This window comes from Lissotriton helveticus, chromosome 3_1 (genome assembly GCF_964261635.1).
Source record: "Lissotriton helveticus chromosome 3_1, aLisHel1.1, whole genome shotgun sequence".
Taxonomy (NCBI): Eukaryota; Metazoa; Chordata; class Amphibia; order Caudata; family Salamandridae; genus Lissotriton; species Lissotriton helveticus.
The window spans coordinates 1811775329-1811793161 of record NC_136061.1 but is presented as its reverse complement, the minus strand read 5'-3'; the positions used below and the strand labels follow the sequence as shown (position 1 = coordinate 1811793161).

At 40.9% G+C, this 17833-nt stretch overlaps 1 protein-coding gene across 2 annotated transcripts in view; it reads left to right on the top strand.

Moving 5' to 3' along the window:
• MAN1C1 (mannosidase alpha class 1C member 1) overlaps positions 1-17833 on the top strand; it is a 261775-nt gene that overhangs the window by 190000 nt on the left and 53942 nt on the right. For both annotated transcript variants that reach the window (XM_078682710.1, XM_078682711.1), the window contains 3 exons: positions 5774-5868; positions 10092-10215; positions 15125-15218. In XM_078682710.1, coding sequence (XP_078538836.1) covers positions 5774-5868; positions 10092-10215; positions 15125-15218 — 313 coding nt within the window. The remainder of the gene's footprint in view (positions 1-5773; positions 5869-10091; positions 10216-15124; positions 15219-17833) is intronic.

Sequence of the window (17833 nt, the reverse complement as noted above, 5' to 3'; positions counted from 1 at the left end):
AATATTCATAGTCCGAAAAAAGGGAATATCCTGGGGGCATCAAATATTTGAAAATTATAAATATTAGTATATATACCTTTTGACAGCTGCAGGACAAATATTAAATTCTTATTATATTTCTATGCTTTAAGATAAACTCACAAAGGCTATTGGAAATGTATTTCCTGTAAACACAATGATTGTTGATAAGAAAATTATTACATGGATTCATTTTGATCAGTCAAATGTTCCTCCAAACAATTGTATTTATGATTTTCTCAATATGTTGGACATTAATACGGATTAGGATCAATTTTAATTAGAACGGGGAAAATATCTCTTCAACTGTGAAACAATATTTGGAAAAAACGCAAACTGTCCCAGGCTGTTAACATTATACAAACATTGTACTTCCTGCATTATAGATTACTTTGTACTCCATTATCCCTTTCTAAAATGAATGTCTCCATATCTGAGCAGTGATCGGCCTGTTATCATATTGGAATTCTACTCCACATGATGTTTGAATGCAATATACTTCAGTTAATCTATTGGGGGATCATATTTGGCGAAAGATCAATGCTATTCTAAAATCTACCGTTTAACTCTCAAAGAGGAATATACTTTTAGGGGAGTCTAATTGAGGCCTGGCAGTTGTTTATTATGTATTTATTAGACAAGATGATGTTTAAATTATTTATCAACAAATACATGTTAATGCTATGCTATTGTATTGAATCTATTTAACATATATCTGCTATTTATTAGTGTATTTTTATGTTACCACATACATTTGCTTTTCTTAATCCTTTTTTCCCTTGTCTTATTTTATATACTTCATGTTCTTTTTGATAGAGGTTGTCTTATTTTTCACTAATGTTTTATGAGAAATATAATTTATATACTGCTTTATCTCATTTATAGCAATTGTTCAAATGGATAAATTATAATATTTACCAATTCAATGAAATATTTTAAACAAAAATAAACAATTCTCGCTTTGTCATCTTGAATATTTCTTTGAAGCTTGGACAACACTACTGTGAAATTCTTCAATCAATATTAGGTATTGGTAATTACTCATATTTCATCTGTTTTAGTTCACCCCTGCTATAACTGACAAAAACTGGAGAGAAAGAGGAGAAAGGGTCTGAGAACAAGACATATAACCTGCATAAGAGCAGTGGGCACACATAAAATAATTACATTATTTTAGCCATTTACAAATAGACTGAATGAGAAAAATTGGGATAGTGTCGTTCAGAGCCTATATTATCTTAAGGCACTGATCCGCCAAGAAAAGGTAAAAATAAAAAGTTCTTAAATGTGTGGTTTATTCAAAAAGGTTTATGAAGTAGGGAATCTACTTTTAGGGGTCCTGTACTGCAAAACCTTTTCCCTGCAGCAGGGCGTTATGGTAAATCGTCGCTTTGAACAATCCAATCTCAACTCAGCTACTCCCATTCCTACTAGAGGATTCATAAAAAATAACAGTGAGTTGGGAAACAATTTTCTGCAGTCTTTTGCAAAAATGTTCACATCTCTTATAAAAATAGTCTGACTATTTCTGGTTCGGTGTACAGAATGTTACCATATAAGTTCTTGATTACAAGTTTGTGGCTTGGCCATGCTCAGTTAAGTGTTGGTACATTCTTTTTAGGTCTCACTATGGCTGTATGAGAGGCCTCATGTTACCAATACTTTAAACTTCGCAGAAATATAGTTCAGAGTGTTAGTAGACTTTAGGTGTGTCCCCTCAGCCATTGGTTTACAAGTGTTTACCATGCTTTGCAATTGCTTGGACGAGCTCTTTATCAAGCCTTACATTTCATGGAAGGTTACATTGTCCCATTACTGTTCCTATTTGATTTTAGTGATGGGACATCAAGAAGTAGTTTTACACTGCTCACTGTCCTCTGTCATTCGTATATAGCTTTCTTTTGCTTTGTCACTGCCTTCCTCACTTACCTTGCTTGCACTCTCTCTCTTTCCCACGTCACTTGTTTCTCGACCTTGCAGACTGGCGGGTGCTATTCTCAAGAGCCTTTTGTAGCAATGCAACACCTAAAGAGCTATTCTCAATAACTCAAAAACTATTGTAAAGACAGAATACTGGTAGCTTCTACTTGTAGGAGTCTAGCCATTCGCCACAGAGTTAGGCTGCGTAATCTTCAAAAATCAGGCATTTGTAATGATTTATTTTCTCTCTTGAATGTCCCACTGATCAGACAAAAATCCCAGAGGGACAGCGCCATGCCATATTTGGAGAATAACTGCCTAAATTATGCATGAATTGTATTTAGATTAATTTTTTGTAATATCCAAAATATCTAAAATGGCTCGGACCTACAGGACCTATGCTAGTCACTCCTAATTGAAGGCTAAAACCAATTTCAAATGTAACTTTTCCTTGGCTGCCTCACAGTGCCAGAGAGAGGCCAAAGGCTGGTGAAGGTCTATCAGTAGAGTGAGCCAGCCTATTGTCTTATTTAAAAAAAGTGATGGATGGGATGCATGAATTAATCTCAGCCACTGATGATTATTTGGGCTGCAACTCAGTCATTGCGTATTTTAAATATTATCCCATCTCAGTTGGGACCCAGTCATATGCAAATCATTCCTGACTCTGCTCCAATATGAGCAGTCACACTTCAAGTAAAGGGAGCTTCTGTGATGGCTCCTTGCTTTCTGGGAAATAGATCTTCACTGTGTAGGCGTGGCTCTCTAAGTATGATGGATAGTCACCTGCCAGGGTGGCTGAGATGATGACTGCCCCACCTCGGACGTCCATCCACCTGGTTCGGAATAAGGCTCTTAATCCACTGTGTAGTTCGCAGGTGTCACCCAAAGACAAACGTGCATACAACTTGGGTTTACGTGTTCTCAAATTTAGTACTCATTTCGATGCTCAGTGATTAGTTTCAATTCCTATTACACTTGCTCCACCAGGCCAAACCAAATAAAGCTATAAACATGATAACATGTTGCTGCAGAGTTGCACAAGTGCATCATAGGAAAGTTGTTCCTAAATCGCAGTATTAATGTCCTGAACGGAGTTATACATATGCTTACCGCTGCATTCTCGCAAGGACGTAGTTGCTATGTAACCATGTAAATGTGACGAGGCATGTCTGCCCAAATCACAACTGAGCTTTCTGACGTGATAACACAGTTCCTACGTCACCAAATGTCAATGTAGGGAGTATTAATATTACTGCTTGCTACTCTCAAATAGCTTCTGGAAACTGAGAGTCTCGTTGCTCACTGGAATGGCTGTAAGAAGTCAGGAACTCTAAGGCCTTGATTACCACTTTTTAGCAGAGCTGTGGCCTGGAGGTGCAAACCACTGTGCCACAGCTCCTCCGAATATCGCACCACCCACCCGCCAGAATAGGACTTTCAAGTAGTCTATCAGGAGGGCGGTGTGGTGGTCCCATGGCGGTGCCTCTTTTAAAGACGGCGGTGCCATTAAAAAAGGCACCCCAATGCGACCGCACTACAAGGTTCCTATTTCGCATGGACTCAAAAGTTCATGCCGTGCAGGAACCTATGTGCATGCACACAGTGGGGCACATGTTATGCCCCCGTGTGCATCCACATGCAGTTGATTCGCAGAGGGGCCCTGTGGGGCCCCCTTTGTTTCCTCTCCTTGGAAGAACCTCCATGTAAACTCTGGAGGAGAGGAAACTCATAATATGCTAGGTGATACCACAGCGGTCCCACCAAGCACATTGCAGGCTCTGACCACCACTCCAACGCCAGGGACTAGCTGTTCCCTGGTAGAGCGGGTGGTTCCAGGGCTGTCCGACTGCCTAACTCGTAATGCAACACCACTACAAGTGTGGCATTCCTCAGACCGCCAGATCCGTAATCGGGCCCTAACTCTTTTAAACAATGAAGTTCCTCATGCCTGTTGAATCGAGTTGGTGTTGCATATTTCCCCAGTGGTAGCACGGCATGTGTGCCCCAGTGATTGTAGAGCTGAAGATGCAACCAGCAGACGTGTCACTCAAAGACTTGTAGCTAGTGGGGGATCCACCGGTAAGGCAGAGGAGCGTCGCCCCACAAGAATAATTAAATAATAATAACAATGTTATTATCATATTATTTTTCACTATTGTCAGGTACTGTAAAGGTGCGGGTGGGGATGTGCTGGCCGCAGAGCAGGGGGAGGAGTGGAGAGTGCACTCTAAAGTGTGCATGACTGTTTGGCCGGAAGTCTTTGGCCGGCCAAACAGTGATGCGCTTGTTGCATGTTCCCCGCCAGGCTGCATTACACAGACTGGTGGGGAACATGCCTAGGCTCCCAGTCCCCATCTGAGCACTGAACCATAGCGCTCAGACCAATCACAGTGCTGTATTGTAGAGTTGTGATTGTTTTAGGGGAGCCTGGGTGCTTCATGTTTCTGCCCCGTGGACGTAGAGGACCGAGAAGTGCCAGCTGCTGGGAAGGTAAATGTGTTTTTCAACCCCCTTCTCTCTCTCTTTTTTTTTAACACCCACCCACTCCCTGCCCCACCACTACTCCTTGGTAGCAGCTGCTACTACATCTAGCCCGTCTGTAAAAAAGCTGAGTGTACACAAGAACTGGCCGGCACCATCCGACTGTGCAAATACATCTAAACCCAGTACAAGGTGCTGTTGAACGACGATCCACTTAGGACAGCTCGCTTAGTCCGAAACCTTGAACAACACCTTCTAAATCACAGCTAAAACAGCAAACAAAAAATTTTGATTTATAAAGACTGCTGGTTCCTGCATCCTCTATTGGTGTAAGGAAGCTGATTTGCAGCCTTAAAAATCCTGTTTCTTTGTGAAAATAACAAGGTGAATGATATCAACCAACACAGATCAACTCTAGAAATCAACCGGCAATGGAACAAGGTAGGGAAGGATTGATTTTCTATTCCTAACTCCACGTCCACTTGTATTGAAGATAGGTTGGTAGTCGATATTATGAAGTCGATATAGGTTCAGGTCGATAATAATTTTTAACATTTTGTTGGAAGACCCTCTGAGGCACGAACCGTATGTTTGTCACAGTTATGTGCTCACAACAAGATTCTCACCATTGTAAAGTCTATGTGGTAGCTCCCGAGAGCTTAGGCTTACCTCCTCCTCGCCAATAAATGAAATACAGCCGCGGCCTGTGCAGGTAAGAGAGGTTGGGCCATGTTGGGGGGAGGGGGATTCGACACCCGACCACGAGGGTAAATGTAATAATTAATTTTCCCTCATGGTCGTCTGTTGAATTCCCCCACTCCCCCCCACCAACTCGGCCACACTGCCCCAACGCTCTTACCTCCACGTGCTGCGGCTGATTAAATATCAATCTTCGATGTGTACAGCTCACAAACAGCGTCGTGTTCTCAGGGCACCAGCTAGTCCTAGTAGAATCCCCTTCCCAGAGCACGGGCATACAGTGATGTAATGAAATTACCAGACAACGTTTGCCCTGCAAAGGCTGACACCTTTATGCCGAGTATTCATAGACCTTATATATAATACTACAAAAAACGATATATTCAGGAAGCCAAATTTCTTGCTTTTCTTGTGTACATACTCATGATACACAGATGATTCTTTAAAAAAAGTACCTGGTAAAGGCAACAACAAGTTATTTATATGTGAATGCCCAGATATATTCCTTCAACAATAGTTAAGTCTTCATAAAACGTTAATACTGGTTAACAAAGTTTTAAGATAAGGCACCTTGGATTTTAAATGTTTCTTTTTGATTTGAATGCCTTATTGCTTTATTCTGTTTCATTTGAATTATGTATTTTCTTTTTAGATGTTCAGAGAAAAAGCCATAGAACTTGGAGACAAACTCCTGCCTGCTTTTAGTACCCCAACTGGTATCCCGAGAGGCATTATAAATCTTGGAAAGTAAGACAATAAATATTTATTTGTAATGTTTTTTTGATTTAAAATGACTGTTTTCTGCATTGTGTACTGTGGTATCTTCTCAATACTACATTTTAAAATGATTTCTGTAGGTGCAATGGCCTGCACCCGATGTTTAACAGATATCCGATTGTTTTAGCATTTAACCCAGATCTCAAATATCTGTAAAGTAAATGTACAGTTGCAGGATCAGCTATATGAAAAACAAATACATATTTTTCTTTCCATCCTAGTAGTGTATGCAATGGTCCCAGTGTGTTAGTGTGAACCACAAGAAGACAACACCTAAAGACAATAAATTACAGGGGAATGCGCAATTTCCATACTTGAAGGTTTAATTAGGGCAGTGCGACCGGGCGCCCTGTTTGCAAGTTTATTTTGGTTTTAAAAGCACCTGCTGTCGTGTTCCTTATCGCCTGCAATTTCCAGTAACAATAAAAATGTCAAGATAACTGCGGTGATTAATGTTCTTCCTGGAGAGAGATCAGAGTTTTGTCTAGTTTAGGTTTTGACTGATCATAAAATAGCAGGGAGGCTTAATATGCCTGTTGCATGACCGTGTACCAACCATGCAGATCACAAAGTGCATATAATGTAAATAGTTCAGTGGGGTACTGTTTTTCTACGTACAAATCCTAATATAGAACAGTGAATTTTTAACTGTTATCAAAGAACTGCATGCACACTGCAAAGTATAGATGTACCAACTCCAAATTAATGTTGCAAAACCGTTTATTTGGGTAGAACCGGATTCTTATTGTTAAAGAGAACCCCCAACGATGGGCTCCCGTTTTCAATTCTGAGTTTGTGTTTCTCCAGACCAAGCAATCTTAAACAATACTGCCTAACCAGTATGGATGACATGTTACTTCTACACATTGTTGTCCTCTGCCTTATGTAACATTTCCTAAAAGCTGATTTACACAGGTATGAATGATTGTCTCTGTGTAATGTGTGTGTGTGTGATGCAAAGTGCTCGCACACACTACACTGGCATGAGTGGCGCTATATAACTAATTAAATGCATCTGAAAGAGAGTGGTTATGGAGACTTGAGGGCCCCTGTTAAAAGGTAGTGTTGAGGGAATCTGTGCACCATGGATGGGGGAGGCATAAACAAACATTGTCGCACCGCGCCACAAGTAGTAAAGCAAGTCCTGGGTTTCTAAAAAAGGGGCTGAATTCTTTGAGGTTGCTGGGACATGTCCTCTGCTTGAGAAAGTTGTAGAAAGTAATTGTAAAAGCTTAGGGATGTATTGTACAACATAAATGTAAGATAATTCACGTTTTCTAATGGAGCACTCATACAAATTTCAAAACTACATAATTTTTTGAAAAGTTTCTACAATCCTTTTGCCAATTCTACAGAATTGACCCACTATCTCACCAGACATGCCCCTTCAAACATCCTTTTTTTATAGTCTCAACTATGCCTTGCCCTGCAACCATTCTCTCACACATGGTTATCCGCTCACCCTAATCCACCAGGCACACACGCCCTCAATTTGACTGCATTTCAGTTCAACACTATTGATTTGCAGTTATATCAACTGAACAATATCAACTTCTAGCATATCATCTAGGTAAGCATATAATAAGGAATCTACATTTACTGTTGTAACTCCATATCTAAATACCCTGATGATAGGTTGGTAGTTGATATCATGCAGTTGAAATAAGATCATGTTAAATTTGGTAGAGTACTCCTGCATTCCAACCTATGGCCTAGTAAAATATGTTCTGTTTCTGGGCTGCATCTGCCCAGATTCTACATTGAAGTACTGAAAAGAGGAGCAGCAAGAGAAGTCAATCCTGTTTCCTCACCCCAAACTCAGTACAAAAGAGTAAATTGTCACAACGTGGTCCCTTTTAATTTCTTCTCTCTAGGAATTTCAGGATTTTCCCCCAAAAATATAATGGAAGTGCCACTTTTTGCTATTAGTGCAGACTATTGCCCCTATGGGAAAGCAGTATGTTACGGGAAGCCAGGAAATTACAGGACTTTAACAGATGGGATCAGATGGGCATCTCCACACTTGGGAATGTGATGATTGAAGGGGGAATTTGGAGACCTTTGTGCACTTACAAAAGTAGTACGAGCTAGCGGGCTTGCAATATATAAAATATACACAGCTCAGGCACGCCGTGGTAGCTGAGGCGAATTGGTTGGAGCTTCCGGACTGGTCCTCTGGGAGAGTCACTTGTCGGATGGTCTGCTTGGATGGGGAGCAGTGTCAGGCACTTATACAGTGATCATAAATAACATTCCTGACAACTTGGGGAACCTCAGGAGTTGATGGGAACAAGACATGGGTGACGTGCCTGGGAGGTGACCCTTATGCATCCCCTGAGAGGTGGCCATCAGGGCCCGGTTACTCTTGGTACAGTTGCAAATTCTCCACAGAATATATCTAGCTAAAGACAGACTCTACAAAATGAGGAAAATTCCCAAAGAAGACTATTTACGATGTAGGGTCCCAATATGGTCTTTCTTCCACACACTCTGGAAGTGCTCAAACATCCCTGCATACTAGAAGATTGTACTTAGGGAGTTGTGGAGTATATTGGAGTAATAAATCCCACTTAACCCACAATATATTCTATTAGGGGCTCCAGGGACTAATGACTTGCCTATCAGAAGACTGGTATTTTTTTCCAGGGGGCTAGTGGTTGCTTAGAAAAATATAGCACTGGTCTGTGTGGTACAAACATTGGCCACTAAAGCCCATTGTATAATGGGGATGGATATGTCCATGGAAGTCAAAAAGGAGGTTATGCTGCAAGACTGTCCTCATAAGTTTAAAAAGTTCTGGTGTTGATGGACCCAGGCGGAGGCCTCATAAATGACCCTGATGTGCCTGTAGTCCAGGATTAGACAGTAATACTAATTCAGCTCCCCCTCCCCCAGCTGCAGCCTTTGTACTGTTGGCCTCTCCCTGGAGACCACCCCCTTTTGTCCTCCTTCTTCCTACCTGCTTTTTTCCCCTGCCCTTTATTGCAGAGGAGGTGTCCCTTATGTATTTACAGTGGCATCATGTTTTCACCTGCACTCGAAGTTTCGATGTGGGTATTATAAAAACTGAAAATAAAATAAAAAATAATAATAATTTTTAAAAAATTGCAGACTATTGTATTTTCCAGCTAAGAAATAAAAGATGTTAAAGACTATTTTGTGTTATGCCTATATATCTAAACCTTTTGCCCCCGTAAATTAGGGACAACAAAAGGGGCTAGCATACAAGGGTGGAAATCAGCATTTTTTAAAGTCACTATTGTCAGTAAGAACTATATTAAGTCACACTGTTTCATTGAAAAGTAGTTCTACGTAATGAACTTCTTGATGTCATATTTGTTGCATATTTAGTGTGGCTACTTTTGTGCTATATGTGAATAACAAAAACAAATGATATCAGAGAAAGGGTTTTGCAAATTACAGTATCAATAATCACCTATAGCATTTCAAAGTAGTCAGAATTATTTAGCAAATTTGGTATGCTTTTGAACAGTGACCCAATGATACATTTCTCATGATGAAGATTACCACTATATCGGCCAGCTTGGTTGATATGGAGTTAAGAATAGTAAATCTATACTCAGTGGCATAGCTAGCCACTATGCCACCCGTGGTGGTCCCTGCCTTTGCCGTCCTCATGGCAGCCGCATGGAAGAATGGGGGGGGGGGGTAGACTGGTGCTGGCGATTCCTGCGTTTGACGCCCTGCAGCAAATGCATGTAAGAGCAGGGTGGCAGGTGGGGGTGGCTGCCACCCCCAAAGCTCGTGCCCCCACACCACCTTGCTGTGCCACTGTCTATACTTACTTACTTTTACCATTTGTTAGTTTATTTTTTATTTTAGTTATATGTATACTTGCTGTGAAGATTAGGGCCTGATTTACAGTTTGGAGATTAGTTACTCCATGACAAACGTGACGGATGTCAGATCATCCATAATGCAAGTGCATTATAGCCTATGGCACTTGTAACATGGCGGATGGTATATCTGACACATTTTTATGGAGAATCCTATCTGTCAAACTCTAAATCACCACCATAGTATTTTTGGGGGCTTCTTTTGCTTTATTAATTATTCTTGAATAATGAGTTCAGTGAAACAAAGCATAAACGTTGACAAATGTGCCCTGCAAAATTCAGTTTCATCATGTGGGTGATGCATGCAACTCATGCCTTCTCTTTGTAATTTTTCAGTGGTATGAGCTGGAGCTGGGGATGGGCATCTGCAGGGAGCAGTATTTTGGCAGAATTTGGTACATTACACTTAGAATTTGTACAACTTAGTCAAATATCTGGAAACCCACTATTTACTGAGAATGTAAGTATTTATCCTTTCAACGATTATAAATAAGTATTTTAATGTCTGTGCTCTTTTACGTACCTTTTCATATGTTCATTAGCCCATGGTTGGCATAAAATCACCCAGGCTTGCATTAAACGCCTCTTGTCACTCTCCCTATATTAGAAACTCTCTTGAAATGATAGACATCTTATTGTTGAAAGCCTCCTTTTGGATCTCTGGTGTTTGCCAACATTTGTTTAAAGCACTAAATTTAATGCGATAACTGTCAAAATTATCATTCTAAAGTTCGTATCACAAAATACATATCTTAGATGTACCTTTAAAGTTTAGGACAGTGTTGTGCTTAGGCCTAAATATGGCAGTGGCGGTTTGTAATGGGGCATAATACGTGCCAATACTTCTAGCAAGCAAGCAAATGAAGCAAGTTTGTCTCTTCATGAAAAGGTTTTGAAAAAAGTGGGTCAAATAGTGAACATTAAAGCATAATTTCCACATAAACTTGCTAAAAATCTATAGGCTATAAAAAGGCACTCATCATCGGTGGCTCGTCAATAGGGGCATTTAGGTTGTGCCCTTCTGCCAGTTAACTACCACACAATGCCCTCAGCCTCTCCACCCACTATTTATTTTATTTAGCAGAAGAGGCATGGAAGCCATGCATTGTATTCCCATGGGCAGAAAGGCCCGCCCTTTGGGATTACAAGCCTGTTCCGACTGGCCGATGGAAGCCAGCAGGAATGACCGGCCGATTTAGCTTCCAACCGCCAGCATTGTAATGTGTTGGTCAGAAAGTAAACCGCAGGCCCGATTACGATGCCTTCTGGGCCGCATCATAATATGCCCCTTCTTAAGGCAAATGGATCTTTGCCACCATTTTAGAGAGGAGCATAAATCAAAAACATTTTAATAGACATCATCATTACAGTAGATTAATTCAGTCAATGATAAGAGTTTAGAATCGGTCCGAAATCTTTATTTCTCATTATGAGATTAGCAGACTGTTTTCTTGTATTTTCTCAATTAGCCAGATAAATCCATTTACAGAAATAACTACACAGTCCTTATTCTAAAGAGAATTATTCATTTCAGAATATAGGCAGAACCCATGAAGAGTTCTTGAAAAAAGTGAGATCAGTAACGCATTTTAAGAAATCGAATTCCTGTAAAGAGTAGTTCAGGAAGACTCAGCCAAGCCTCTGTATGCGAGGTGATGTGGTAGCTACACCCACTAAAGCATGAGAAGAGAAGTAAATCAGGAAAGGTCACTGCCAAAGTGGCAAGTAACAAAAAACCATCAGCAGCGGCTTACAGCAAATTTCTAAGTAAAAAGACCGGCTCTAAAGGAAAGTCTCCATGAAAGCTCAAAAGATACTGTGCTGAAAAAGTGTCTCCCTAACTAGGAAACACGCACTATTATAAAACACAATAACACATGTATCAATCTTTTTTGAAGTTAGATCATCTTGAACCAATGAAGAGAAATTATCCAGTCTTCGGCAGCTTCTTCCTTCGTTATCACGGTAAACACACGATATCTCTAGGGTACTACTTGAAAGTATCAGTTAGTTGCTAGGCATTCTTCTACTTGTAACATTTGCCTTGGGTTTCCATGAGAAACGTCAGCAATGTCTAACTATTAGCTATTCAACTGCGTAACAATGAACTACTTTAAAGACAGAAACATTTTATTTGCAATGTCCTGGTTAAGTAATATGTTTCACATCTCCATGTAAGCATTATTGTTTTAATATACTGTTCACTATTCAGCATTGTATGAGTATGTGAATCTAAAATTTCTAAATGCAATGAGAACATGTAGTTTGAAAATTAGAAATACATTTTATGTAGTCAACACATTCTACAGCAATGATGAGTCTAAATAAGCCCCATTCGGATAATCTATTAAACACATTTGTTAAAGAGAAAAAATAAGGTAAAATAGAAACAGTAATAAGGCCTAGTATGGGCCTAGCAATAGAAATACGATAGAAACCAAAGCTTAGTGCATTTTTGCACCAATTCTTTGTGTCGTTTTCTAAAACAAATTGATTATAGCCCTACTGCTGAGGTTATGTACCATTAGTAATCACGCCTTTGGCGCTGTCACCGTATCAAGTGTCTCACTGCACCACTTACCTTTCACAAGCACTTTGTGTACACCTTTGGGATTACACCTACATTGAAGAAAGAGTGCTCCTGTTTGAAATTAATGTTCCTTCCGCTATGACATTTAATAAAGATCGTGATACTCAACTTGGTGTCTCTTTCCCTTTTTGTCTCCTTTATGTATTTATTTAAATTTGTTTAAATTTTCCTTCATCTATTACTTGATGAGGCATTGTCTGTTACCACATTAACCAGGAATCAACTGGGTTTTAGGGATTCCTCCTGTCGTTTTGTCCTGTTATCTTGAAACAATGGTATGTACATAGCCCTCCTGTTGGACACTCCTGCTTTAGCTCTAATGCATATCATTAATGGCTTTCCTCGCCTCTTATTTGGATCCTATTTGTAGTTTCCAGAAACTTGTAAAGCTGGGAAATTCACAAAGCAAATCATAATATAGTACTCCTGCTGTTAGAAGTGGGGCGGGTCCGTTTATGATTCTCAGATCTGTGCACCAGAGCAGTATTCTTTGAAAGCCGCAACAGTCCCATGAAATTTGTTTCTGATGAAACAGTATGATTACTTTAAAGAGTGAAAGCTTGAAAAGTAGTCTTTTAACCAAAGCAGGCTGACTGCTGATAGTCCTATTTCTATTTACATGCTTATGACATGATTTTGACCTCCAAAGAAAGATAAATGAGTTTACCTCTTGTATTAAGAATGGGCAGCTGTGAATAAACATAAGCGCTATGAAAATAACTATTTCTTTCACAGACTTGAGGGAAAAGTTAGAGGCTGGTCATTGCATATGAAAGTCTTGGAAATATTGCAGCATTGTTGCAATCTGGGTTTACAGTTTCATTCAAGGATTAATTGGCAAGGGGATATATACAAGCTAATCGCAAAATGAAAGATCTAGGTTATTGGCAGTGGAGGGTTGTTTTGCAAAAGATTTTCAATGATGCATTAATCACTTTCAATGTAAGTGATTTATTTAGAACACTGTCCAATTAACATTATTTTAAACTAGATGCACAAGGATAAGTTTCTAGTATCAACTTTTTAATGCATCAAGGAGATCTTTAAGGTCACTTGCTATCCATCGAATGATGATGTTGATTTTAAATATGGAATTCATTGTATATTTCTAGAAGTTCTTAACAGGCTGCATATCACTCAGGAAGAGATCTAGTGTTGGTTGTCTTAAGAATTAATGAAGGCTTGGATTAAGTTGACAGTCAAAAGAATCAGTATAGAATGTGATCATTTATACTGTATAAAAAATAAAAGGTCAGATCCCTTAGCTGACCATACCACTCATTTTACAATGCAAATTTATATGAAAGACCCCTTAATTCTGATATCAGGCACTTCTAAATTTTAGGGTGTGTGGTACATTAGCAATAGGAAACAGTGCTGCGATTCAAAGCAATGTTCGCTGTGCAGTAATGTGAATTAAGATTTATGTCACATGCTGTTTGTAAACAACTATTCTTCCAACTGAGGAACCTATTGAGACTATTCAGTATCTCAGGACCTCATTTAGGGTTTAGCAGGTGGATGCAAGTCAATTGGTGTGGCCAAGGACTTTAACCCCACCAGACCAATGGTCTTCGTCCTGGCAAATTTAGAGTAGTCCACCAGCCCTGCTGACTACTCTAAACATTTGCAGGAACCTCCGTCATGGATCCTTCTGTCAATGTTTTAAACGTTTGACGAACAGCTCCTTCAAACAAGACAGCCGCCTGTCAAACTTTTACAAAGTTTCACATTTTTCAAAAGCAAACTCTCAAAGTAGGAGCTTGTTATTGAAAATTAAAACTAATGTAACTCACAACATGGAAGTTGTCTCCCATGGTGTGGGGGTCATTATTATTATTTTTGTTTAATTTTGTCTGTCTTTTACTGCCTAGTTTTATACAGCAGTGACAAATAACAACATAAATTCATAACACAGTTTACCATAGGCAGATGGTGTTATATTTAAACCACCAACGGACTGTAGTCAGTCAGCTGTTAGAGGAGTAGGTCAGCGACGGAGTTGGTGTAGGCTTTGTCACTGACATACCTAAGGTCCATCTGCCGTGGAGGGTTTGGCAGAAAGGGTACTGCCTCACAGTTGTGAATCATGCCCAATATATTTACTGTTAAAGTCGCTTTAAAGTTTTTCCATGAACCTACTGCAGGTCCATGCTTCTTTTCACCTTTTTAAATATTTTAATCTAGTTTTAATTTGTGATTGTAAATTCGATGCAATTTTTGTTTTTCTTGTTATACGTTCCTGCTGAAATGCGTATTGTTTTATAACCAAGAAAAAAAGGATGTCCGCATTCCGTGAATAATTTAGAATTTGCTTACCTCTTTCTAACCATTGTACTTTTGGAATTGATTTCATTGTTTGATTAGTAAATGACTTAGAATGGCAGGTTCTATAAACAGGCAACTTTTCTGATAACATTAAATCCCTTGTCTCTGATATTCAGACAGAACAATAAAAGCTGAGTGAGGGTTGATTAAGATATTTTTCTATGTGCAACATATATACCTGTGTGTGTATTTTTTGAGTGTACATGAAGAGGTTTGTGGCAATACAACTGAGGACTTTAATGCCAGGCAGTTTTCCATGCTTTGGAAAGCTTCAAGATCTTAAAGAGCTTATGTATTAACGAGGCATATAAATTACAAAATGAATGTTCTATGTCGGAGCATTCATCCAGTCACTGAGCTACTGAGACTTGCTGTAATAAACATTTCTTATCAACAGCAGAAGCAGGATTGGCAGGTAAAGACTAATTAAAGTGTTTTGTTTTGCCTATAGGTAATGAATATCCGGAAATTTTTGAAAAGAATTGAGAAACCTCATGGTTTATACCCCAATTTTCTCAGCCCTGTCAGCGGAAACTGGGTACAACGTATGTATAGCATTCTTTTTAACCCATATTAAATATTGTCAAAAATACAGTATTTTGAAAGGATGGTCCATGCATGGTAACATTTTATATATAAAATGTACCAAAGTTGTATCTCAAAGCGTTCCATCTTATAAAGAAAGCTGTATCTGTTCAAACTAATTAATAAGACAAGAACTCACTTTAGAATGCTTGTAATTATGCACACAATTTCAGAGTGATTACATTTCCATTTTATTTTTAGAAATTAGAAGATTACACGAGTGAATAAATGGTAAGGGGAATAGATAGATACTGCATACCTTTATTCTATGCAATTGATAATTGCTAGAAAAGTCAGATGTGTCACTCGGGGCTAATTGTGACAAAAGGTCAGCATTCGGGAGGTAGATGGAATCACAGCATTTGGTAAATAGTGATATATGCTGACAAGCTGCATAAAACAGCAGGGAAGTTATTCAAGAGTGCATATGCACAAAGAGCATATCAAAATACCAACGTAAACATGAAATGCAGGGTGTATTGTGCAGATGAATAAAGACAAAAGAAATGAAACAAGCATTTACAATGCAACGGTTTCGCCTTTGGAAAAGTTAGAGCTATTGGCATTGTAAATGACAAAATTTGTATTTATGTGTTGGTTTTGAAAACAGATAAATAAATGGCAATGTCATTTACATTGCCAATAGCTTAATCTCTCACAAATGTGAAACCTATTGTACCCTACGGACGAGCTCAGCAGACAGCAATTACTACCACACACACACACACAGTGCCACACACACCCAGAGCCACACACACACACACACACACACACACACACCCAGAGCCAGCCACACACACCCAGAGCCAGCCACACACACCCAGAGCCAGCCACACACACCCAGAGCCAGCCACACACCCAGAGCCAGCCACACACACACTCCCTAGTCACTCTGCACTCCCTAGTCACTCGGCACTCCCTAGTCACTCTGCACTCCCTAGTCAATCTGCACTCCCTAGTCACTCTGCACTCCCTAGCACTCTGCACTCCCTAGCACTCTGCACTCCCTAGCACTCTGCACTCTGCTCCCTAGCACTCTGCACTCCCTAGCACTCTGCAGTCACTCTGCACTCCCTAGTCATTTGGCACTCCCTAACACTCTGCAGTCACTCTGCACTCCCTAGCACTCCCTAGTCACTCTGCACTCCCTAGCACTCCCTAGTCACTCTGCACTCCCTAGCACTCTGCAGTCACTCTGCACTCTCTAGCACACCCTAGTCACTCTGCACTCCCTAGCACTCTGCAGTCACTTTGCACTCCCTAGTCACTCTGCACTCCCTAGCACTCCCTAGTCACTCTGCACTCCCTAGCACTCCCTAGTCACTCTGCACTCCCTAGCACTGCAGTCACTCTGCACTCCTTAGCACTCCCTAGTCACTCTGCACTCCCTAGCACTCTGCAGTCACTCTGCACTCCCTAATCACTCTGCACTCCCTAGCACTCTGCAGTCACTCTGCACTCCCTAACACTTCCTAGTCACTCTGCACTCCCTAGCACTCTGCAGTCACTCTGCACTCCCTAGTCACCCTGCACTCCCTAGCACTCTGCAGTCACTCTGCACTCCCTAGCACTCCCTAGTCACTCTGCACTCCCTTGCACTCCCTAGCACTCTGCAGTCACTCTGCACTCCCTAGTCACTCTGCACTCCCTAGTCACTCTGCACTCCCTAGCACTCTGCACTCCCTAGCACTCTGCAGTCACTCTGCACTCCCTAGTCACTCTGCACTCCCTAGTCACTCTGCACTCCCTAGCACTCCCTAGTCACTCTGCACTCCCTAGTCACTCTGCACTCCCTAGTCACTCTGCACTCCCTAGCTCTCCCTAGAACTCTGCAGTCACTCTGCACTCCCTAGTCACTCTGCACTCCCTAGCTCTCCCTAGAACTCTGCAGTCACTCTGCACTCCCTAGTCACTCTGCACTCCCTACCTCTCCTAGAACTCTGCAGTCACTCTGCACTCCCTAGTCACTCTGCACTCCCTAGCTCTCCCTAGAACTCTGCAGTCACTCTGCACTCCCTACTCACTCTGCACTCCCTAGCTCTCCCTAGAACTCTGCAGTCACTCTGCACTCCCTAGTCACTCTGCACTCCCTAGCTCTCCTTAGAACTCTGCAGTCACTCTGCACTTCCTAGCTCTCCCTAGAACTCCCTAGCACTCCCTAGTCACTCTGCACTCCCTAGCACTCCCTAGTCACTCTGCACTCCCTGCACTCCCTAGTCACTCTGCACTCCCTAGCACTCCCTAGTCACTCTGTTCTCCCTAGCACTCCCTAGTCACTCAGCACTCCCTAGCACTCCCTAGTCACTCTGCACTCACTACTCTGCACTCTGCACTCACTACTCTGCACTCACTACTCTGCACTCACTACTCTGCACGCTGCACTCCCTACGCTGCACTCCCTACGCTGCCCTCTCTACGCTGCACTCTCTACTCTGCACCGTCCTGAATTTGGACCCATGCCAGTTGGTCACCCTAAGTGTAACATCTTAAAAGTGCTACTAAATGTCTAGGCTGCGGTATGCAATTCTTGTGGGAAAGGAGTGTCACTTTCACACGTGCGGGGCTCAAACTACCG